Genomic DNA, 25,130 nt, shown 5'->3' with positions numbered 1-25,130 from the left:
AAGAGAAGTCATAGGAATATTTACTTGATCTTCAATCTCAAAAATGTTTGATTTTAGATGTGGGTGGCGGAAGACGTATTTTGTGACTTTGTTTGACAAAGGATTACTCCGGGTGAAAAAATTCGTTTCTTGGTCAAGAGGATACACACACATACACATACATACTCACGTGCGTGTGTCAATATATTAAGTTGATAACAAAGATGATGAATTGTGCACCCAACTTGGGTTGTTTGATAACCTAAAAAAATTCAATAGGTTTGATAACCACATTTTACATTGCTTAACAAATTAGTGCTACTTAAAATGTAGACTAAAAAGTTGAAAAAATTAAGTAGCTTTAAGCTACTTAATTCTGGCTAAATTTGTGTACTTGCATCAACAACTATACCACCACCACAACCACTCCCACCACCACCAACACCACTCCTACAACCATTACACCACCACCACTCCACCACCATTACACCACCACCACCACTCCAGCCAACCACCACATCGCCACCACCATTACCATGTTGTTGCTGCCACCAATCATAATGCCACCATTGCATAACCACCACTCCACCGCCACCGCCACCGCCACCACCACCACCTACTACACCACCACCACCACTTCACCGCCACCTCTCACTGCCACCATTACACCACCATCACTCCACCGCAACCCCACCATTACACCACCACAACCACCACCACCATCACGCTCACTCCATCCTCACTACTCCACCACCACCACCACCCTTGCTCCATCACCACCAACCCACCACCACCACAATCAGCACTCCACCATTACCATAAGTACATTGTGACTATTAGTAAATTAAGAGAGAATCAGAACCAAAATTAATTTATTATTTTTTAATTCAGTGCTTAATATATTCAGCATTCAGCTTTCAGTGTTTATTTTGTCAGCTTTCAGTTTCAATTTTTCAGCTATGACGAAGAATTGTGTTGACAAAGTAAGACAAGTAATTATGTAAAGTTCAGTTATTTATGTCTCAATTGATTGAATATTGTGCTTAATATAATGGAGTGTGGTGTGTTTAATATATGTAGAAAGTAATTATGGGCAAGGTTGTCAAATTGTGAATTGAATCAAGAATCGGGTTGACCCTTTTCCGAATCGTGAATCGTAACCGTAATGAATCAGCCCAATTTTCTAAAATACATTGGAAAATGTTTCTACGCACCTACATAATAAAGATACATAGGCTCTGATTGTTAAAGTTGCCAGTTTTTTATTTTTCGTTTACGAAAAACATGGAATGAGTTTTTGTTTATTTATTAAAAAATAAAAACAAAAAACATGTTTGGTGACTATTGTAGTTTTTGTTTATTTGTTTTTTGGGCTACTGAAAGTGTTTTCAAAACAAATGTAAACGCAGTTTTTGTGTTTCTAGAATTTTCGTAAACTAGTGGAATTGATTATGTATTTTGTGAAGAAAAAAAAAACAGTAACACAAACATGTTTATGGTGTCTGTTTCAAAAAATATCGAAAACAAAAAACTGAAAATAAAAACTTTTCCAAACAGAGCCACAGTAAAATTAATTTTTTTAGCTTAAATCTGTAGTAAAATTTGTTTTTTATTAGTAATTAATGGTCAACATGGCCTAATAGGAAAGACACTTGTACATGGAAAACTAATTCTATTGTAAAATGGATATGCGGATATAGATGGTAAAGATTCGTTATAAAATTGAAAGCTTAGTCTTAACACAGTAAAAGTGTGTAGCCTAATAGGTACGAAAGTAAACTAGCTTATATGGCAATATATGGTATAGAGGATACATGAATTAAAAAGACCGATTTGTGAGACAACACATTCATGTAGATATCATCCACAACGATATTCACAGCTACTTGTTAATTACCATCTAGCAAATTAAGATTATTACATTTTAAAGATGTTTTAGCACATCTATTGATTCACATTACAACAAAATATGAAAATTTTACCGAAATAAAATGCATAAGTCATCAGTATAATGTATTTTAGTTGTAAACATCTTTAGAATGACTATTTTAATGTTTAAGAAGAATGAGGAAAAAGGGGTTAACATGCTTTGGATCAGAATAAATACCAATATTAACAAATTTTGATTCAGAATAAGAATTTTCGTACTTAACAGTATATTATCTTATCTTATATTCTTGCTTTTCTATAAGAAAAATTAAGGAGAAATTGCAAATGTGGTTTCATACTAGTCGAATGCAACAATTGTGATAAACCTTGATTTACCTATAGATTCGTATCGTTTTTCCGTGGATCGAATCTCAAATCATGAATTGTACGATTCACCACCGATTCTATATAAACCTTGACTCTCTTATAGATTCGTATCATTTTGCGTGAAATTTGAATCTATGATTATGGGTAATTCACTGAACTTGAATTCTCCATTGTTGGATATCATGCTAGACTGCATAAAAATGTTTTAACACCTGAACTTTTTCAAAGTTGGTAAGATTACTTTGAGACAGGAAAGTAGAGGATGAAAAAAAATGGTTCTTGGCCAAGGCTCAAGAGGGAGTAAATGTTAAGGATTTTCTAAGAGAGCTTTTCCCAAAAAATTTAAGTGTAGAACGGATAGGATGTTTTTAGGATAATCAATAATGTCCTCCTTAGGTGACCTATTGACTAATGGTATCCAATTAATTTATTAGTGGTGGAGGGTGCTAGTTTCTTTTAGGGTAAAAACTCAACTTGTGAGTGAAGAAGGATTTGCTAAATAGATAGCTTTTGCCTAAAAAATTGAAATTTTGCAAGCTGATATGTTTCTCGGAATAGTATGTTTCTACGATACGTCCCCCCTATGTATGGCTTTACTTGAATTGACTTTATTAATTGGATCCTGTTTATGTCTTATCATTATTTAGTTATTTCTGTTTGCAGGAAGTTGGGTATCTTCAACGTGTCTTGTCTCGAACTTTGCATGAGGTAGATGTTCAAGCAATTTTCAGGTGAGGCATAACATTACCTGTTCAATTCACAATGTTTCAGAGATCTGTTTATTTAGATATTTTAAGTAATGGCAGTTTTTTATTTGCATCCCATGAAATTCTATTGACTGATTGAAGTCTAATTCTTAGCTATCAGAAATACAAATTTTCTTGAGAAACTGAAAAAAGAATCTAAATTTCACGAAAACGTTATTTATTAGTAAGTTATATTAATTGTTTTGTCCTTCCTCACAAAATACTCACATGGCTTTGTATTTTGTTCTAAAAAAATCTAAACGAGGGCTTGCCCGGATTCTTACTGGGACCTATGAGTATGAGGTAGCTTTTCAAGACCCTGACAACCATAGTAGCTTAAGTTACCCAATTGCTTCTTGCACACGAGGGAAGAACATGAATTTGGTTCACATAGGCCACGTTTGGGTAGCAAGAATAACAGTACAGTATACATTACCCAGAATTCCATGACTTGTAACAAGATTTGTATGTAAATGCTAGTGAAAGATTTTAAATACTCATTTATCCCATATTCAAAGTTGATAATTTTTTTAATGTTTTATGCCCACTTTTAAAAATGGTCCGGAAATTTTGGTTACCATAGGGGTCTTGGAATAAGATTCCCATTCAGAATGGATTAATTGATTCGTAGTTGTAGTTTCGGAGCCTACTTTCTTTATTCTACCAATTGAATTCCTATTACAGTTAAGCTCACCGTCCTTGGGGATGAAACTTGGCAGCTTTTTTATGTAGACACTGAAACTGAAACAACAGATATTGTCGGACAATTATTTTTTTTTGAGCAGACAACTAATTCATTGACTATATTTTTAAGTGACTAGTCTACGTTGACATTAATATGCTTGCCGTGTGCTTGGATGAAGAATCGACTCATTTAGCAGAGTTTTGTGTCAGCAGAACACTTATCCCAATACATGTACCTAATATACATTTAATATACTTGATCCCATTTAACATGGCAAAAAGTTTTTGTTCAAGGGATTTGAAGTGTAATACTCTTGTCAGCAGTTTGTATTTGAATATGCAATTAAAGAATTTACAAACGTGGTCAGTCTGAATTAGCATCAGACCGTACCCTTTTCCTTGTCTACTTGTTCTGCCAATCACTTGCAATTTCATGAAGGATAAATTTTGTTTCTATTTTGTCCCACTTTATTTTTAGGTTGCTGGTAAGGCCACGAGACTTTTGTTTAATGACACGACTAATCAGTTGTAATTGCCATTATACCCTTGAAAAGTCAAAGAGCCAAGAAAGCCTCTCTGTCTCTCACTTCACATCTCTCTCTCTCTCTCAAGTCTCAAGTTACCACTTTCCTGACAACCCACTTTCGCCCTTCACTTCCACCCGAGCACTTTTCTCTCTCTGTTTTTGATCGGCACTTTTCTCTCTCTTTGTGTCTCCCTCTCTCTGCTATAACCAAGGGAACAACCAGAATTTCAATTTGAAGGTGGGATTACTCCAATCAATACATAGAAGAGATTGATATGGATTGTGCTTGATTCCCGATCAGCGTTGCAGTAATTGTTAAATCTAGTCATGTGGAGACGTTGGGTCTGAGACTCCGAATCCGACAATGGTCGCAAATAGCATACCTGCAATTTCAAACCCATCACTTTCTGGTGGTCTCTTGCGGAAATAGAAGAGAGGACCTGAATTGATGTGGAGAGAGGCGAAGAATACAGACCCTCTGGCTGAGGGCAATATTGTCACACTATATGACTTGTCGTGGCATTATCCCCACCCTATTTTTATCCCCCTTTTCAGGATTATTCTGTTTATTCAGGTTTTGTTGAGTTCTGCTCCTATAGGACCTAAGTTCTTCAACTTGTGCTTTTGTTTGAGGTTTTTGATTGAACACAGAAGATGCTTGCTTTAAATTTCTCACCATTTGCTCTGCAAAGTGACCCCATGCTGTGCTACTTGCAGGCAAGTTGTTGTAATCTTCCACTCACAAATTTCAGAAGCGTTTTCCAACATAGATTATAGCAGTCAACAAGCAAAAAACAGGTATTTCGGATTAATTTACTCATAATTTTGGAAATCCTGCTTCTTCTCTTCTGTCGTGAAATTTCTTTCATCGCCGTGCAATATGCTTTTGTTCTGCATGGCAGGCTGTACCGGGATATTCAGCACATCCTTGGATGCATCCGATCATTGCCTTCTGATAATCCAAGCGGAGCAGATATCCCGAACTGGGGCCAACTTGATGAGTTCCTGGCACAAAGATTTGGTCCTGACGCTGGTTAATAAAGGCTATCTGCAGAGCAAATTGTTTTTATCTCATTTGATGACTAACCATATTTGATGGATTGGTATGAAGATTCCAGAAGCTACCTTCAACGTGCAGATTGTACATTCTATGATTAATTTGAGGTAAACAACATTAGAGATAGTTACTCAATGTGCCTAGCAGCTGAATATATGTACTATCATGTTTCTACAGCTGCTTGAATGATTAAAGAACAAACAGAAAAAAGAAAACTACAAAAATAGATGGTAACTGTTATGAGAGGATATAGAGAAAAAAAAAACTTGAGTCTTTTCTAATGATACTTGATCTGATGTTTAGAAGTTTTGTTCGTATGATGCACGGCAGAAACTGTGATAATGACGTAGGCCATAAAAGTATAAGAACAAGTGAATTTCAGGAATGGAAGAATTTGGCGATTGGCATGATTTGAAGGCATGATCTGAAGAGCCGTGCATAGTCAAGTTACTAGTCTTAATAGTTGTATTTGGCTAGCATGGTGCTAATCAGCTTTTTAGATTAGTTATGAAATTTTTGTTGCTCTGAAAGTACTAATTGTTGGGATTTTGGGTCCCACTTGAAACAAAAGCACACCCGTAATATATTAAGCGCACACAGAAAAATGAGAACACTAAGAATTAATGTGGTTTGGCTCCATTGCCTACTCCACAACCAAATGAGAGTTTCAATATACTGAGAGATTACAACAAGAAGGGGGGAAAAAAAAAAACCTGAACCCCAGCCCAGCCCAGCACAGCACAAATGGACTGATTTTTTTATTTTCCCCTCTCTTTCGTACTCTCTCAATTCTCTCCTTCTCTTAATTCCATTTCTATTACAGCAATGCACCCAATGCCTTTGTATAAAATGGAATAGAGGGTCCATGGAGACTATAGTAAAAAACAATTGCCACACCTTTTTTGGCCTTTATTCTTCCACTCATCCTTCCATGGCTGAAGTCCAAAATATGGTAAACACAAATCCAATTTATGTTTATCCACCCCACATTTTTATTTCCTTTGATTCTACTCCTTCAAGTAGGCCAACTTGTGTAGAAATTCTGCATGGAGAAAATGCATCAAAAAACCATTTCCCTGCATAGGCAGAATCAACACTAATGGTCTTGTTTTGTCTGCTAATCCCCTTTAATTGTTTCCTAACTGTGCTCCACAATGGCTGTAACGCTTTTTCCTAGTGAACAGTACCACAGTATGTTTTATCATGTACCTTGTAAAACTACCTTCATTCGATGACACACCCCATCATCATTGCACCGAGATGGCTTCCTGTTATTTCTCACAGTCTCACTTATCTCAGAGCTATATCATCTATTCTGATTCTTGATTGCATCTATGGATTTTACTTGAACCATTCTCGCCATTGGTTATCTTTTTGAGGGCATTCTCTGCGGTACCATAATATATACTGTCCTCGCGATCAAACTGTTTGCTTACATGTACTCTTATGACAGCAGATTCTTAGAACAACAGAACAAGCTAAATTAATTGCTTCTGGACGTAAAAAAATCTCCTGTATGATTGAACTTCATCCGGATTTAACCATGACTGCTTGCTTGTAAGCAGCAGAACAATCCTATTTACACTATGAAGATGAACATGAACCACTTCTTCCACATTACCAACTTTGAAAATACAGTAAAGAGTCGTATGAGGTGTCCTATGCCACGAACTTGCTAGCATCTCAAGTTTCTGAATATATATTGTTGACTTGTTTCCATTCTTTCACTGGCCTGCACGTTGTGGCTTTAGTGTTATTATTTTGTATTTTTCTCTTCTTTGACTGGTAATTTTGCCTTAAAGCCTGCCGGGTATTTCATTTTTCAAATTTGTCCAGGTATTTGCGGTGCTCATGGGATAAACAACAGCATCACATTAAAATGCTGTGGTTTTAAAAGAACGGGTCCTTACACTACCTGAAGCTGTCGCACTGGATTTTTAACACATCTTGAATATGGCCCTTGACGTATTGTTACTAGGATTTTAGTTTCCTGTTTAAGATTTAACTGCTGCATTTTTTGGGGTTATAGGCAACAAGCAAACACGTATATTTTCAGAGTTTGGGATCTGTATTTTTCCTTTTCAGGGCTGAAATCAGTTTTTGTTATCAAGTAGTAGCAATATTTCTCACTGGATGTATATTTTTGATCAGATTGAGAGTAAGATTTTCCTTTTTTGCACCCATTGTTGTTTCATTGTGAAAGCGAAATTGTTACATTTGGCTCGAAAATTTCAAGTGAAATTTTCGTGGAAATTGTTGATAGAATAATGGAGGAATGAATATCATGATGTTGTTTGGCTAGGATTTTTGGCTACTTCAGAAATATGATTGTGTGCGAGCATGCCAGAAAAGACTTGTAATTATCTTTTTCAGATTTAGCTTATAAATGCCAAACTTAATCAGGAGATTGTGATGTCGGTTTAATTACGTCTACGAAGAGGATTTTTCTTTTTAGAAGTATTGAAACGGCACAACGATTCACTAGAAATTCAACAACCAAAGAAGAACAAGATACCTTGATCAATTCAAAGCAACTTGTTTTCCAATTGATTCTCCAACTTCAAAATAACACGAACAGAACAAATTACAGTACGATTACTACTACTACGAACTACTCTTAACTACTACTCATTCCGTTCCAAATTAGTAGATGTCAATTTTTGATATTTGTGTCAATTTCAATTCATTATATCTTTTAATATGAATCTCAAAAAATATACAATATGCATTTTGTTTGATAGTTCTCGATTAGTTCTATTATACAAAGTTTTTAAATTTATGAAAAACATTATAGATTGAAAGATATAAACAATGAAAAATGACACGAGTTTCAAAAATTGTCATTCTTTCTGGGACGGAGGGAGTACTTCGAACTAAGTCTAAGTTCTTAATTTAGTGCCTAATGGACAAAGAAAGTATAGCATAGCTATTTATTTGATGATTTGTCTTGGGGTTTTCCTTCTTTTATTTCTTCTATTTATAAACAAACTCTTGGGGTCTTCTCAACGGCTTCCATTTTCTTGCTTAGCTGCCTTCGAAGCCACTCCAATTTTTGAATTCAAACTTTCCCTCCATGGCTATTGCTTGTAATCGCCTGCAGTGACTTAGTTAATCCATTATCCCACTTCCCTCAACTGCATCGTGTCTGTAGTGGGCTGTTTAAGTCTAGATTTCAACTTCTTTGACCATGTCAATCCTGCATAACCGCTCTTGTTTGAATGAAACAGTTTGCGCCTATGGGCTTCGAGCTGAATGCTCCTTCTGATTCTTTATTTGAGTGACACCTGGCAATGTTCATTCTTTTCATAAAACGACATTCAATTATTCAAAACGTCATCGTTCTTTTAACTGTGTGATTCTATACGTTTCAATCTATGTGTGTTCCGTTTTGTTCGATGCAAGTGGTCATATGTCATCTTTTGATTGGGTTAATAAATTCTCATGAACAGACATGCATTCAAGAAATTGTGAAAACTCGAACTCTAGTGCCAGTGGATAAAGAGTTCCTTTTCAGATTCCCTTGAGGTGAGGGAAAACCATGGTCATTACAAGCGGAAGCGGTAATTTTACTTGTCATATTTCAAATATGTTTTGGAAAATGATATTGACACTCTAAAAATTGATGCAGACATTCCAAAAAACAAAGGAAAGAGGCTTTGGTGTTACACTAATTTTGGAGTGCCTGCATCAATTTTTGGAATGCCAATATCATTTCCCTATGTTTTCACAGCTATTGAAACAGAGTTAATTTAACTTGCTAAGTGGAGATGTTAATATCATGCAGAAAGCATCATCCTCACAATTCGTGGTAACTAATTTGACCATCGCCATCTAAATCAGCCTAACAATCTCCTCTACCTCTTATTAAGTCATACTCACCATTCAGCTTTACAAAATATGAACTGTGCTCCTTTTTTTTTTCTTTTTTTCTGGACTTCTAAAAGATACTAGTACTTTTCAAAAAAAGTCTTAATCTACCAGCTCTGTATTGATTTTTATGAAGAAAATATGGACAAAAAAAAAAGGTTCTGTACAAGATTGTAAGACAATGAGGTTGAAAAAATAAGTGTAAGCCTGTAAATTAATTTGGACTAGTGTAGTTATGAACCTTTACTTAGTTTTTTAGTTAGAGAGAGATTTTAACCTCGTTGGATGATATGTAACCAACCATCTTGATCCTTGTCAAATACTGTAGTACTCTAAAAGCTTCTTTTAGTGAATCACTATACTTTCCTATAAAGACCAACAATCCCATTTAGCCTACGCAGGAATAGATATAGTTAGGATCAAACCGACTAAGGTTTGAACATCTAATCCAATCAGCTTTGAATGCCTCCTCCTTTTTTTTTTTAATCATCAATTCATTCATCACAAGCTCATCGGGCAAACAAATTCCAGGAAAGAACCAAAGCAACCTAAACGTCGATCTCAGGCACCTACTGCCGAAGCAGGTCCCGCGATAACGCCGGTACGTAAGAACCAATTCATGTCTTGCCAATTCAATGCCTTGTTCGTTTCCCTTTTTCGAAAAAATTTCCATCCCAAAAAATACTCATTACTCCTACGTCCAATCATTATCATTATTCTCATTTCTCTCTATCTCTCTCCACTCATTACCTCTACTTCCAATTATTACTCTCATTTCTCTTTCCACTTATAGCCCCAAAAAAATTCTCAAAAACTCATTCAAACACTGCGCAAAACACTCAAGATTTCCTCCTTCCTTCTCCTCTCTCTCTCTCTCTCTCTCTCTCTCTAATCCTAAAGAAGCTGCCGCCCCCATCTCCCTCCTTCCCCTCCCCCCCAAGGTTTTACGCCCGAATGGATGACGGGAGGGAAGGGATTTCTCCCTCTTGTGGGAATTTTTCATCTCCCAATCTTAGATCTCGAAAGTTTTTTCTCCTTCCCCCTACACCCCCATCCTCCTTCTCCTGAAACCACCATCCACCGCCCCTCCTCCGCCGTGTAGTCCGACGGCTTTTGGAGGTAGTGCTTTGCAAATCGTGGTCGCCAGAGACGTCCTCCCCCGCCCGCCAGAGTGGGAGATCTAGGTTGGTGGATGAAGTCTGCTCTGGTACAATGGACTCCGTCCGGTTCTGTTACCGATTTTTCTATTTTTTTCCTAGTTCTCTTCTTTAGTGTCACCTGTATGGGATTTGTCCCCATTTGCGAGGCTTCTATCACCCCTGTGTGGATGTTTTTGGTTGTTTTCTGTAGTGCTCCATCTGTTTGGAGCGATGGGTTTAGTTGGAGTTGGGTGTAGTCTTTGGACGGAGTCCCCTCTTATTTGATTTCTTGATCTCTTGTATTTGGATGGAATTTCATCTTGATGTACTGTTTCTTGGATTTATAATATCATCTGTTATTGTTTTGAAAAAATAAAAAATAAAATCAAAACACTCTTCCAGGAGTCATAGGTTTTTATTTTTATTTTTAAAAAGAACATGCATAATTTGAAGTGTAAAAATTATCGTTGAAGATTCTTAGGATGAAACAAAAAAGAATTTGCGAAAACAAAAATATTTATGTAACAATAAGAGGGCAATGGATGTTGAATAAAGATTTACAGTGTTGGTTAACGTACTTGATAACATCGTTGACGAAGCTATAATCCAAGTATCTCAAAATAAAAATAAAAAATCGACAAGCACAACTACAATCGTTATATTTGCTACCTTTTCCCCACAAATGTTGATATGAATGTACTATTATACAGCTTCCCGGATGACCAATCTCTAACAAAAGTTCCTTGTCGGTATAAAACTTGATTTTTTCAATGACAACCCTACTGAAAATTTCTGGAGCCGCCCCTAGTTTGAATGCAACTATTGATTTAGGGATTCGGGTAATCAATCAGACAAAACACATAATATGTGATATGAATGAAGATATATTCATACTCCCTCCGTCCCTTTATTAGAGTTTAGTTCGGGCTGTCCCTTAATAAGTGCCCATTTTATAAAGTTAGTGGAAAAAAGTAGGCATTTTGCCCCTAAAAGTATATTCATTTTTGAAAAGTTAGTGGGTACAAGTGTAATAATGATATCTTCGTATAGGGTAGTTATGGAAGTCAAGGTAAAAGTTGATGTGAAATGTGTAATGATGATTGAACCTTAATAAATTAGAGTTACGAAACTGAACACTTAAAAATGGACAATCAGACGGAGGGTGTCATGACAAATATTTTGGAATTTAAAATCTTGACAAGCTATTTTTGCTACGAAGCTGGACACTTATGTTGCAACTGATTGTGACATAAGGCTCAGTTTGGTTTGGTATTGATGTAGGTGAAAGAACAAACCACGCACCCGAATGAATGAAAGCTGGCAAAAATTAGAAAAATATTGCTTTACTTATTATTAATTTTTTTTTGGCAAATGTGAAAATTTGTATTCAACTGTGAGGTGAAAGCTTACACAATAAAGAGGAACCTCATGGGGGCAAATGGGTGTTCATAGATTGGACAAATTATTAGAGAGGGCAATCAAAGCACAGTATATGCAGCCCTATTTCAAACTTGCCTAGTGAGATCAGGTTCGCAAAAAATAAAACTAATACCGAGCACATGACCAACAAACCACTGGACTAAATCTGGACAAAAACCGGACTAAATCTGGATAAAAAACAAAATAAAGCAAAAAAATACACTCTCATTTGTCATTGAGCAGCCCTTCTCTTGCCAAGCCCCCTACCGATCATGCTCTCAAGTCGGCGACCCATGAAGACACCAACAACCACGCGACTGCAAACCCAGAAGCGGTGTGGTGACAAGCGGAGCGGCGGCAAACGACAAGCGGCTTTGGTGGAGAAGGGGGAAGGAAAACCAAATCTAAAGGTAGGGATTGATCACTCTCCTCCCGCTTCCCATATTTGGGTATAAACCTAAAGGGAAAGGAGGGGAAGGAGAAGAAGTGTGGTGGCTATTTTAGGGTTAGAGGAAGGTGCTCTTATTTTAGAGAGAGAGAGAGAGAGAGAGAGAGAGAGAGGCTAATCGAAGAAGTGAATTGTTACCTAAGCTCTTCCCAACTGCTCTGCTTTTTAGTTTGCTTAATTAGGTACCTTCAATTTTTGTTGCAATGAGCTCTCCAAATTCAGTGGGTTCCATTACCATCAACATCGACTTCTTTTGTTTTTTTATTTTTGGTAAAAATTAACATCGACCTCTTTGATCATACTCATCAAAAGCTAGCTCTTCTTCGATCTGTTGGATTTTGGACAAGAGATTAATTTTATTACAGTGGCCAGTTCTCAATTAATGGTACTGATTCAACCTACTGCATGCGTTGCGTACCCAAACCAAACCAAATCAAATCAAATACATATATGTACTTATCACGTATTTATTATAGCTTGAAATATGTGGGACCTTAAGTAAGACCTAACCGAGCATAAATTTTTGAAGGCCAGTTGCAAGTTTAGAAACGTTTTTGTTTTCTATTTTTTTTTCTCTTTTAAAAAAACCATATGAAATTGAAAACCAAAACCAAAAACTAAACAAAAAGGAGCTTAATTACCGTACGTCTCCATCCTTATCAAGTAATTAATTAAGCAAAAGGCTTCCTGAAATTCAGCAATCTGTTCTTTCGTTATCACATCTCCCTTGGGTTCATCTCTGTTTAGTAAATTATTGCCAAGTAATCTAAGTTTTAAACTTTGAGAGAGAGAGAAGTTGAGATATGCTAAGAGCATCCGCAATGGTGCTAATCAAAATCAATAATCAAAATGTGACACGTCAGCATTTGATTATTCATTTAGTTCATAATCAAACTTAACAACCTCTACTCCACATTGGTTATTTTTGTATCCCTAACTAAAAAAAACCTAACAATACACAATGCACATTTGTCCAATCGCAAACGAGTTTTAATCACGCACTTGACTACACCAAATTATTCATCTTGATGAGACGATTCTAATATGGGGTGTTTTGAGTTATTGAGTTTTAAGTTTAATTGTTGAGTTTGGTTATTGAGTTTTGGTTATTGGTAAAAGTTGTTAAGTTTGATTATGGAATGAGTGAAATTTGATTATTTACTAAAAGACTTGTAACTTTGGTTATTACAATGTGGGGTATTTTTTGAGCATTGTTGTTAAATTTGCTTATTCACATGTATTTGCTTATTACAATGCGGATGCTCTAACAATTGCATTTTAATTAGCTTCCCCTTGTTAAGAGCATCCGCAATTGGAATAATCAAAATCAATAACCAAAATGTGTCATGTTAGTATTTAATTATTCATTTAGTCTATAATTAAACTTAACAACCTCTACATCCGCATTAGTTATTTTTACATCCCTAACCAAAAGAATCCCCACAATGCACAATGCACATTTGTCCAATCGCAAACGAATTTCAATCACGCACCCGACCACCAAATTATTCGTCTCGATGAGACGATTCCAATGTGGTGTTTTTGAATTACTGAGTTTTGAGTTTTGATTATTGGTAAAAGTTGTTACGTTTGGTTATGGAATGAGTGAAATTTGGTTATTTGCTAAAAGACTTGTTACTTTGCTTATTAGGCCATCCATAGTGGCATAATCAAAAGCAAATTATTTTTAAAGTTAACAATATTGGAATAAAAGATGGCTCACAATGGTATAATTAAACTTAACAACATTCTTAGAAATAATCAAATTTCATTTTTATTTTATTCTTTTTTCGTTCCTCTTCCTGTGGTTGAGTACATAAAGAACCTTACATTTTTTTACAAATTTAAGAACACATCTGTTTTTTTTTTTTTTTGAGTACATGATTTTTTTTTCAAATTCATAATATTGAGGAAGGAAGTCACCAATATTTTCCCCAAAATTAAAGGAGAAAATCGATATATTTTTGTCAAAAAAAGTGTAATGGAGGGAAGTGATCAATGGTGGAAAACACAAGGGGAGAGAGAGTAAAATTGTAGTGTATCCCTTAATTTAGTTATGGACTAGAAGTGACCGTTGTGGACCTCAACATTGTTAAGCTTAGCAACCTATTAAATGGATAATCAAAAGCTGATGTGTCAACTTTTGGGTATCCATTTTTGATTATGCCACTGTGGATGGCCTTACAACGTAAGATATTTTTTTACAACGTAAGATATTTTTTTGAGTATTATTGTTAAATTTGCTTATTTACACCCATTTGCTTATTACGATGGAAATGCTCTTATAATGCTGGATTTTGGAGGAGTGGTCGTACACTCAGCACACAAGACAAGCCCTCAAGGAAGGTTACCGTAGTATGAATCTCAACTGACATGAAGGAAATATTCGTGATCCATCAACAAGAAAGCTCCAATTCATTCATTTACAATTAATCATAAAATGATAAATAAAAAAAATACGAGTTTAAAAATTGCAAAACTAATTTAGTTCCATAACGGTCGATATATTCAAGCCAGCCGGAAGAAACATGACATGTCGCACAGTATCTTCAGCCGCATATCGAACAATCGATATCTCATGAACCAAAAGAGAATCACACACCAGACAATTATTTTCTCTGCCACTCTAGCCAACACACACACACACACACACCAATGTGTGCACATGTACGATATATATACCATTTGGAACAATCATTCTTTTAAGTTCCGATATAAATAAAATAAATGTTACAATATTTAAAAGGCGGTTCCCACTTTAAAGTGATGCATCAATTAAATACCCATAAAAAGTTTGAAATTCCCCAAAAAACTAAGGAATAATGGAAACTTCTCTATTCATATACTACTTAGCCAGATAGTAAGTAAATTAGCAATGCTTTCAGTTCTCCACTGTACTGATATCGAGCTCTATCTTGAACTCCTCTCCTATAAGCAGTGACATCCTGGATACCACCACCGTAACAAAGTCCCCACCCTCATCATAACTTTTCCAAATAGATGTCCCCTGCACTCCTACACTCGATTTGGTAATTACCTCATAATCCTTCAACACTTTGAATTTTTCTAACCCCACAAACGTCACCGTTTCCACAATCCACTTCTGACTCAACGCAAATTCCCCATTCACCACCTCAGTTCCAACAATCACCGTATTCCCGATAAACCTACCATAAAGCCTCACCAAAGTCCACCTCCCTCCCTCTTCCCCCAACTCCACTCCCTCTCCATCGTCCAAAAATATCTCCCCACTGCTGTTTTCACTTTTGCTCATGACTGCCAATATTTGGAACGGGGTTTTCCGAGCGGCTTCTGTTACCATTTCTTCTCCTTGCATTGCAATTATATTCCCTTCCCGTATATGCACGTTGATATGATCCGGTGAGGCGTCGAGCGTGAGATAATTCCCTGGATTTACACTCACATAGTTGGAATAGTTGAAGAGGTCAAACCAGTTTCCGGCTGGGAAGTAAGCATCGACTGAGACCGCTCCTGGCTTCAGGACAGGGGACACCATTAAACCTTTTCCAATTAGGAATTGTGAGTTGATTTCGTAAGTTGCTGTGTCCTGTGGGAATGAGAAAAAAAGTGGACGTGCAACAGGGGTTCCTACTTTGTGAGCCTCGTACATTAACGTGTAAAAATAGGGAAGGAGACGGTAGCGGAGCCCAAGGACTTTTCTGGCTGTGGCAGCAACAGAGTCCCAGAGATAGAGCTCTTGACGGGTTTTGCCCTTGTCTGAGTGGTCTCTTGCAAAGGGATAGAAGGCCCCTAGCTGCATGATATCAGTGATATCACCAGAAACAGAATAAAAATGGTTACATAATGATGTCACTTCCTTATATTCAACATGCTGCACATTTCAACCCGACCCCACCCAGCCGTCCTTGGCCAATGTAGGGCTGTAAGTAAGCCGAGCTACTCGCGAGCTCGGTTACGGCTCGGCTCGGCTCGAAGGGTAAATGAGCGAGCTCGAGCTCGGTTTTGTAGCTCGTTAGACAAACGAGCCGAGCTCGAGCCTAGTTAGGCTCGCGAGCCGGCTCGACTCGACTCGGTAACAGCTCGACTCGGCTCAGCTTGTCGAGCTGTTATATATATATACCCTTCTTAATTTTAGGGTTCTCTTCACCTTTTCTTTTCCCGTTCTAATTTTATCTGCCGTTGTAGAGAGAGAGAGAATGGAGGATGCACCAGAGCAGAGAGAATGGATGACGCCCCGGAGCAGAACCAAAAGCAGAAGAAGAGCGTACTTGTACACCCATGGATGAGAAGTCCCATTGATGTTACTCTCATCGATGAATGCCCTCTCAATCTCCTTCCTTTTCTCGACCCCAGGTTCTCTCTCTGTCTTTGTCTTTGTGCTTCGTCGGCCGTCTGTTGGCTCCGGCGTCAGATTCCAGCAGGGTTTTCAATTTGTGGGTTTGTGGGTTTTCAATTTCTGTTTTTGGATTTGTGGGTTTGGTGGATCTGTGGTATGCAGAGATGGATTTGTGGTTTGGTTGGTGGGTCTGAGATTTGGGTGTTTGATTCCGGCAAGTTTTCCGATCGAGATGGTGGGATGGTGGTGGCCAGCAAGTTTTCCAATCGAGATGGTGCGGTTTGTTGATTTACGAAATTCAGTTTTGGTTAGTTCAATTTGTGGGTTGTTTAAGTTCAATTTGTGGGTGTTCTTGAATTGCATTTTCCAATTGATTTGGTTCAGTTTGAGGTTGATTTGTTTAAGTTCAATTTCAGATTGCATTTTCCGATTAGTGTGTTCTTCAACTGCATTTGAGCTCGAGATCGAGCCGAGTAGGCTCGTTTATTCCAGACCGAGTTCTAACGAGCCGAGCTCAAGCTTTGTATATGTTTGCCGAACCGAGCTCAAGCCCTGATTTTTTGGCTCGATTCGAGATTGAGCTCGATTCTGACCGAGCCGAGCTCGAACATGGCAATACTCAGCTCGTATACACCCCTAACTATGAGTAAGGGGGATGTTGGAAAATGCTTTGAACTCTGAATTTTTGTTCATTGTGTATTAAATGCATGCTCCTTCAAAAAATTTGAACCCCCAAAATGACTAACAAAAAGGGCGGAGGAGTAATTAAAACTGTAGGGACATACATCACCAGAAACAGAATAAAAATGGTTACATAATGATGTCACTTCCTTATATTCAACATGCTGCACATTTCAACCCGACCCCACCCAGCTGTCCTTGGCCAACATCTCGATGCAGATGAGTAAAATAGCTTGTGCATTATATAATTATCAATTAGATGCCAAACTATTTTATATATCAATCCTCGCATCTCCTATTACTGGTGGGATGACATCTAGTTTTGGTATGTTGGGGAAGGTCGGGTTAATATTGCCGAATCCGAGGCCACCATTGCATTTGAGGGTAAAAGAGTAATTGAACAAACGTTGAATATAGAAGTCCCTGAAGGTATCCAACAGACCAAATTTTTATTCATGCCGGGAGCATTCGATCTAATCCTCCCACATTTTTATTTAAAAAGAATTCTTCATTTGATATATCTGTTAAACGATTACATCCTTCCTTTGTTTAATTGATGAATTGAATTCAACCAAGTCAACAAGTAATTGGTAAAATGCATTTTTTAAAAGAAAAAATTTTGTGGTCAGGAAGGTTAGACCATATATTAATTGGAATATTAATATAAAAAATTCATAGAAAAAGAAATTCGAAATCTATATAGAAGAAAAAGAAATAATAAAGCGCGAAGAGTAATTGATCAAATTCGCGGACGTTCTTACGAAGAACACTTATAATACTAAAAGTCATGCCTTATCAAGCATCTAATCCTATTTTAAAAATGGTTTTAAATGCCGGAGTAAATGCTAGTTACACTAGAGGTTCCAATAAAACTAATTTAATAATTGGTTAAGCCAAAGTCAATGAGGGTACTGATGTGAAGAAATGGAAAACTCGAGCTAGAGGACGTAGTTATCCGATAAAAAGACCTACTTATCATATAAGTATTGTAGTGAAAGATATATCTTTAGATAAATACATAGAGACTTTCACATGGTTAGAAAAACCTAGATGGCAAAAATAAGGATACGAATATGATATATCATAATACGGATAGTAGTGGGGAGTATGGGACAAAAAATAAATCCACTGGGTTTCAGACTGGGTTGCTTTCGGAGCAATGCGTTTCATGAAATAGTAATTGACCCTCCCCCTATTCTTGCGAAAGCCCTAAATCCAAACTTGATGGGCCTGTTTCTAAGCTTTTGAGTTGGGGCACCATATGGCAATGCTTCAGTAGTACCCAATAACTTCTTCTGGGCCAAAGGTTAGAAACTGGGAAAAAAAAAAAAAAAAACCCAACCAAAAACCTCCTATAATTCCTTCTCCTGAAAAACAGATCTCCTTTAAATATAAATCGACTAAATCTACAATATTGATCTATGATACACGGACACGGACATGGACACGGACATGGACACGGACACGGGGACGAGGTAATTCTAAAAAAATGGGGATACAGACACGGCGAGGGACACGCCACGTGTACATTTAATTAATTAACAATTTTTTTAAATAATTTTTTTTTTCAATTTTTGAAAATAGCCAATCTCATAGAGTGATTCATTATGAAATTCTTAATGATTGATGCATCATTTGTGGTAGTTTATATGATATATTAGATAAGAAACGTCATGTATTAAGTTAATTGCAAAAGTCAAAAATAGATCTACAAAAGGCCGTCCTAAGATCATCAATAACTGGAACTGGGAGAGAGAGGTGCACCCTAGCCGTGTCCCACATATGTGTCCCACCCGTGTCACCCCTTGTCCCCATCCAAAAATTAAATTAAATTATTGGGCATGCCACGTGGCATGTCGGACACGTGTCCCCGTGTCCAGACACGGTGATACCTCAATCTCTAGAGGTGTCGGTGCTTCATAGGTACTGATGCATTCTAAAGTCTAAACTCCAGCGAAAAAAATAATTTTACCACCATAAATTATACTTGCCTGAATCCAACGTCGGCAAAGCTCTTCAGTAGTGTCTCCAGAAAAACCACAAATATCTGCTCCAACCATAGGAATTCCGAACAGTCCGAAATTCAAGATACTTGGGATTGAGTATGCCAAGTCATCCCACGTGGCGGCATTGTCTCCAGTCCAATGTGCTGTATACTTGCCAGAGCCCACGAAAGTTGATCTAGCCAGTATAAACGGCCTTTTACCACTTAATTTGTTCAAGGCCTGATTAGTTGCAATTGATTCCAAGAATCCGTAAAGGTTATGGGCATTGTACTCTGTGATGTTACCAAAGTGTAGAGCCGTCGCAGGAATAGTATTATTTATGAGCAGATGACCTTTGGAATTGTTTATCTTATAGGGAGGGTCATCAAGTGTCGAGAATGGAGTTGAGGAGGAAGTTTTGAAATTTGATATCTCATTCATGTCTAGCCATATGCCATCAAAGGGGACAAGATTCCAGAATCTATTGATCTCATCACCCCAGAATATTCCACCGTCAGGATGTAGGAAATCAGGGAAGTAGACGGGCCCCGGCCAAACCTCCCCCAGGTAAGGGATACCGTCACGTTTTATGAAGATGTCAGCTTGCATCCCTTTGATGTAGGTTCCATATGTCTCGTTTACACTGATTCCTGAGTTGATAGCCTTGTGTTATAGAAGTTACAAAATGAAAATGGACGAGTTGACGAGATGGTTACGATATGAATGCAAATAAGTGACAAAGTATAGCAAATTACCCGGATCCAAGATGAGCACGAGTTTCTGACCATTATGGTGGAGTGTACCGAGAAAATTCTTCATCTGGTCAAAAGGAAAATTGATAGGATCAAGTGTGAAATCCTTATAACCATCCATGTAATCAATATCTGTCCAGATAACCTCTAGCGGAATTCCAGCTTTAGCATAGCCAGAAACCACTCCCTCAACATCAGAAACATTCCTATATCCAAATCTGCACTGGTGAAATCCTGTGACAAAACAGTGTGAGCAAAAAGGATTTTTAAGCTCACAATATAGCTATTCAAATGTAAGTCAAAATTGGAAGAAGCAGGGGGTACAAGGCAAATACTATATACAGAAAGTTAGGGAAAACAGTTTGGACATAAGGTAGTATCTCATGGGCATCAAAAGCAATTTCAAGTGACAACCAACAATGACTTCAAACCAATAGACATTCCGAAGCCTTAGATGGCCTCTTCAAGCTTTTGATCCAGTATGATACACCATACGTTTGTGTATTCCATATTAGTAACATATAAAGTAGTTTTCTGAACACTTTCCCCCTTAATACTTGGGTTATCATTTTCCTTCTATAGGCATAGACTTCATGCTACAAAAACAAAAGTAAAAATCAAGCTTTGAGGCTTTGTTTGTTTCGATGCAAAATGTTTTGGTCGGAAAATATTTCTATGCAAAACTTTTTATTGGAAAAAAAACTTTTCCATTCTTGTTATTCTCCGGTGTTCAATAACTCCTTAAAATACAAGTTTTTACTGTGTCACTTCCGCATGAGTTTGTGTTGCAGATTTTATTTCCCTCGAGAAAGCATTGTGCACTTCATGTCACACTTTTTGTAACAATTTCCTCATTTCTCCGAATGGTTGGTCGAATTCAGTGCAGCATCACTTGTGACATCTTATGAAAAATGACCAATGGAGGTTTCACTCGCAAGTTGTTTTAGTCCTCATGGGTGTAAAATACTTCTGTTGTAACTTGTAAGATAATATTGTCCCCATATGTGTACCCAAACAGCGGAAAATGTCAAGAGTTATTTTTGCAAAAATATTTTAAGTTGAAACAAACGGAGCCTGATTTTAGAACAATTCGAACTGATATCTCCTCATATGCCATGTGTTAAACCCACAACAAGCAGTACAGGTTCATAGGTTCATGCGAAGATATATGAAGTGAAGGTAGGCAATATCCAAATACCAGGCGTCTAGTCAAAAACCAATAAAAAAATTTCCAAGCAAACACAGCATATCAAACATATTACAGGCAAAAAAGTGCTCTCCCTGTCCTAATTTGTTTGTCCAGGTTCTATTCTAATCAGATAGAAAATTATTTATTCTTTTAATTGATAACAGTTTCATATGCAGTATGAATATCGTGATGGATCTCAGTTAGGTCTATTATACAATGCTTTTGAAAACACATAAAACAAGGACTAATAAATTTGGGATAGAGGGAGTACATACCAAAAGACCAGTACGGCATTGGTGCCGGCCTGCCAATGAGCTCTGTGTACTGATCAACCACCATCTCCGGAGTAGGTCCCGCAAAAAAATAGAGATCAAGAATACCCCCAATGACCTTATAAGTAATCCTATCACCAGTATACACAACATCCATCCCATTACTATTCAACAATAGCACACCATGTGTGGTCCCCGGTGCAACTCTACCGTCAGAATCCGGCGACCTAACATCCATATAGAACGGGTGGGAGCCGTAAAGGTTGAGGTCGAGATTGGAACTCCCAATGTCTGCGTTCCACAGGGTTAGGGTTTGATTAGGGGTTAATTTGAAGGATTTCTTGGTGTGTTCACCGAGGCCATAAAGGGAGGAGCGGTGGGAGGGGAGGGAGGAGGAGAGCTGTAGGTACTGGTCTTTGAAAATGAGGTATGTGGAGGAGGAAGAGGGTGAGGTGTCGAAGAGGGTGTCGGAGGAGGAAAAGCGGGAGATTGAGAAGGAGAAGGGGGTGGTGTTGTAAAGGGTGAAAATGAGGTCGGAGTTGGGGGAGGAGAGGGAGTAGTGGTTTTGGGATTTTGGAGGAGTGGGGTGGTGGTATTCGCCGACGGAGTGGCAGAGGGAAGGGGTGGGGCGGCGGAGGATTTGTTTGGGTACTTCCCATCTCTCGTGGTTGGAGTCTGTGATTCGGATTCTCAGGCGATCTTTCGCCTCAAAGCTGGACAGAGAAAATGTAAAATATACGGAGTAAATTTGTTAGTATTACTCGGTTATAATAAGTAAATAACCAATTCTAGACTGCTACAGACAGGCCCATTTTAATCGATGGTTAGTAGCTCTTGTGCAAAACTTATGCCAATTTAAGGACATGATTCGAGGATCTCAACCATAAATTCCGTCGAAACAGTTATACTAAATCAATGGCCAATAATAACAAGGCTAGTAGAAAATGGATAGAATTTTCCCTGAAGGAGGGAGTATGTTTTACTACCTGGCAATAAGGCTAAGACTCTGAATGTCAGGCCCAAAAACACTAGTGTTCCTGATGAGTTGAAGATCCGCGGTCAACAACTTCCCAGAGGCATCGCCGGCCATCGATCGGATTTCATAGCCGTACCCAATTACGGATTCTTCTCCTCCTCCTCCTCCTTCGTCTTCTTCTTGGAATTGACTTGATTTTGTTGGAGCAGATAAACAACTAGTAATAACTGAGAAATGGAAGACTAGTAGTTTTAGCAGTACTAGGACTAGGATATGGAAGTTGGAAGAGAATCTTCTTTCTCTAGGACTCGGTTGAATTCTCATTCTCGCCGTCGGTGGGTTTGTGAGAAAATCCAGCAACAAAGGCCATAAAATAAAATAAAAAGTGCCTGATTTTGTCATTCTTTTTTTTTTTAAGTCACTCCTTTGTAATTGTATTTTTACATAAAAAATACACACGCTTGCAGGGATTTTTTTTTTTTTTTGTTAAAGTCACTCCTCTGCAATTGTATTTTTACATAAAAAATACACACGCTTGCAGGGATTTTTTTTTTTGTTAAAGTCACTCCTCTGCAATTGTATTTTTACATAAAAAATACACACACTTACAAGGAATTGACGTTAACAAAAAAAAAAGTGGCAAAATCATTTCCCAATAAAAATATAATGGAGATCCGAACAAAAGCTTTTTAGCCGTTCAATTTAAAACATGGAAAAAAATTACACAATTTAACGGCTGGAAAATTCCTGTGGCACAGGTGTTTTCGAACCCTGATCCAACGAGGCAGGATCTTTTATGCCGAAAATCTCCGTGCCGAGGGATTTTCCGGTAGTTGAATTTAAAACGTTAAAAAAAATGACACAATTTAAGAAGATCAAACCCCATGAGACAAGATCAAACCCCATGAGACAAGATCTTCTGTATCGAAAACCCACGTGCCTCTGTACTGAGGGATTTTCCAGCAATTCGATTTAAAACATAAAAAAAAAAAATACACAATTTTAGGAGATCAAACCCCGATCCAACAAAATAGGATCTTCTGTGCCAAAAACTTCCGTGCCGATAGATTTTCTGGCTGTTGAATTTAAAACATTAAAAAAAATGGGGAGTGATTTTGTCGCTCCGCTTTTTGTTCATGTCACTCTCCTTTGTATCTTTATTAGATTTGTTTTGTAAAAAAAGAGAAGTAACATTAACAAAATCAATTCCGAAAAAAAATTACACAATTTAACGTCTGAAAAACTACTTACACAAGAGTTCTGTGAACAGAGGAAATCCGAACCCTGATCAAACGCCCTTTCCTCCCGGGAAAAAGTAATTCAACGTGATTTTCTCCGGTTCCCCTGCAAAGGAAGCGGGATCCCTGTTCTCTCTCGTGAGGTTTTTGTAGCAGGCCGAGCAAAATTGCTCGAGCTATTTCCGAACGTGATCCAGTATCCCTTTCAACTCCAAGTCATCGTTCTCTCAATGTTCGGAACTACAACTGTAGCCGAGGGTTTCCGTAGCCGAGGGTCTTGTTAATTACGACTTCCTTAAACGCTCCTGTCCCGGCACCCGCACGAGCGGGAAGTGCGTTGGTTGGATAGTCGCCGAGGTCGCACAAAACGCTTGGTTCCGAGCGTTTCGTAGCCGACGATCCAACTGGTCTGCGTTGGCACAGTAGTCGTGGCAATGATGATGGTTATGACGTCATCCAAATGGTTATGAGGATAACGATGGGGGCACATGAAGGTGCCAGCTCATCTTGAAAATGGTTGCAAAACCCTAAACGTGACGTAAGGGCGACAAGCGTTGGTACAATCTTGGAGACCAAGCTAAGAGGTTCCTTATAAATATCCCTTTATGCCTACTTGGAAGAGGTATGCACAAAGAAAACTCTAGCTCCTGATTCCTAACTTCTCTCTGCAAGAAAACTGACTCTTGCGCCGGAGGGCCATCTCGGAGGACCTACGGTGTGGTCTTTAGTCGTGCTTTGTTTTGCAGGGCAGAGGAAGGAACTAAGGGAGGATCTCGAACCCACATTTAGAAAGTAAGAACCACTCGGAACGGAGCCCCCACAATTTGGTGAACCCGACGTGAAGCGATTGATTTTCAGATTCACGATGGCTCCCCCGCATCGACCACATCTTCTATCCCTAAAACTTCACTCCTCCAGATCTCTACCAACCTCCTCCTAAACAATGGGCGGAGCACCTCCACCTCCTCTCTTTCAACCCCTCAGTTCCTCTTTGCACATTACCTCTGAAACCGGTATCAACGCTGCCTCCCCATCTCACCCTCCTGGATTTACTCCTCCAAGCGTGAGCACCTCCATCCAACGTCCAGTAGGATTAAGCGAAGACACTCTAGCATACGTACAGATGCTAGAACAGCAGCAAGAACAAACCAACGCTGATGTCGCCATTCTCAAAATGGAAATCGCAAAGATTAAGGCCAACGAATGTCCGACGGCATCCCATTCCGGCTCTAAGGGACGTCGTCGGAAAGGACACCTGCCGCCTCCTCCTCCCCTGGTTGGTGACGTACGGCCACATAGAATCTCAGTTCATGATCGCTTGGGCCCACCATTGACAGAGCACCGAGCCGGGGATAGCGCTCGCCTTAGGCAGCAACTCTCCCCGGTTCATCAACGTCTCGGTAGTGGTGCGGGACTTAGAGGAAGAGAAGGGCGACGAGAAGGAAGTTCACATACTGTTTTCTCAAGTTCGTCGGCTGGAGACGAATATTCCCAGGGCTCCCAAAGTTACAATAACGTGGAATTTCAAGACAACGATCAGGTCTTATCCTATATGAATCCGAACGGCAAAGAAGCTGAACGCCGCGAAAAAACGGGAA

The 25,130-nt window shown here is 38.3% G+C and overlaps 2 protein-coding genes across 3 annotated transcripts in view; one reads left to right on the top strand and one right to left on the bottom strand.

Annotated features, from left to right (window-relative positions):
- LOC131313015 (vacuolar protein sorting-associated protein 54, chloroplastic) overlaps positions 1–7,562 on the top strand; it is a 35,779-nt gene extending 28,217 nt beyond the window's left edge. Inside the window, exons 16-19 of one of the 2 annotated variants that reach the window (XR_009196045.1) lie at positions 2,899–2,966; positions 4,909–4,989; positions 5,094–5,355; positions 7,085–7,562. Coding sequence is in view for 1 of the 2 variants with exons in the window: in XM_058341059.1 (XP_058197042.1) it covers positions 2,899–2,966; positions 4,909–4,989; positions 5,094–5,229 (285 nt within the window). In the remaining variant the exon portion in view is untranslated. Of the gene's footprint in view, positions 1–2,898; positions 2,967–4,908; positions 4,990–5,093; positions 5,558–7,084 lie in introns of those variants that run through there. The other variant, XM_058341059.1, reaches the window with a different exon arrangement.
- A 7,243-nt stretch (positions 7,563–14,805) lies between these two features.
- On the bottom strand, positions 14,806–22,700 carry LOC131313014 (alpha-glucosidase). The gene is made up of 5 exons (XM_058341057.1): positions 22,305–22,700; positions 21,322–22,031; positions 19,861–20,091; positions 19,108–19,755; positions 14,806–15,892 (listed from the first exon to the last, which is right to left on the bottom strand). Exons 1-5 carry the CDS (start codon positions 22,694–22,696, stop codon positions 15,003–15,005), a joined length of 2,871 nt encoding a protein of 956 aa, XP_058197040.1. The 5' UTR covers positions 22,697–22,700; the 3' UTR covers positions 14,806–15,002.
- Positions 22,701–25,130: the final 2,430 nt, after the last annotated feature.

Source organism: Rhododendron vialii, chromosome 13a, assembly GCF_030253575.1.
Source record: "Rhododendron vialii isolate Sample 1 chromosome 13a, ASM3025357v1".
Lineage (NCBI taxonomy): Eukaryota > Viridiplantae > Streptophyta > Magnoliopsida > Ericales > Ericaceae > Rhododendron > Rhododendron vialii.
This window is presented reverse-complemented; position numbering and strand designations above follow the sequence as displayed.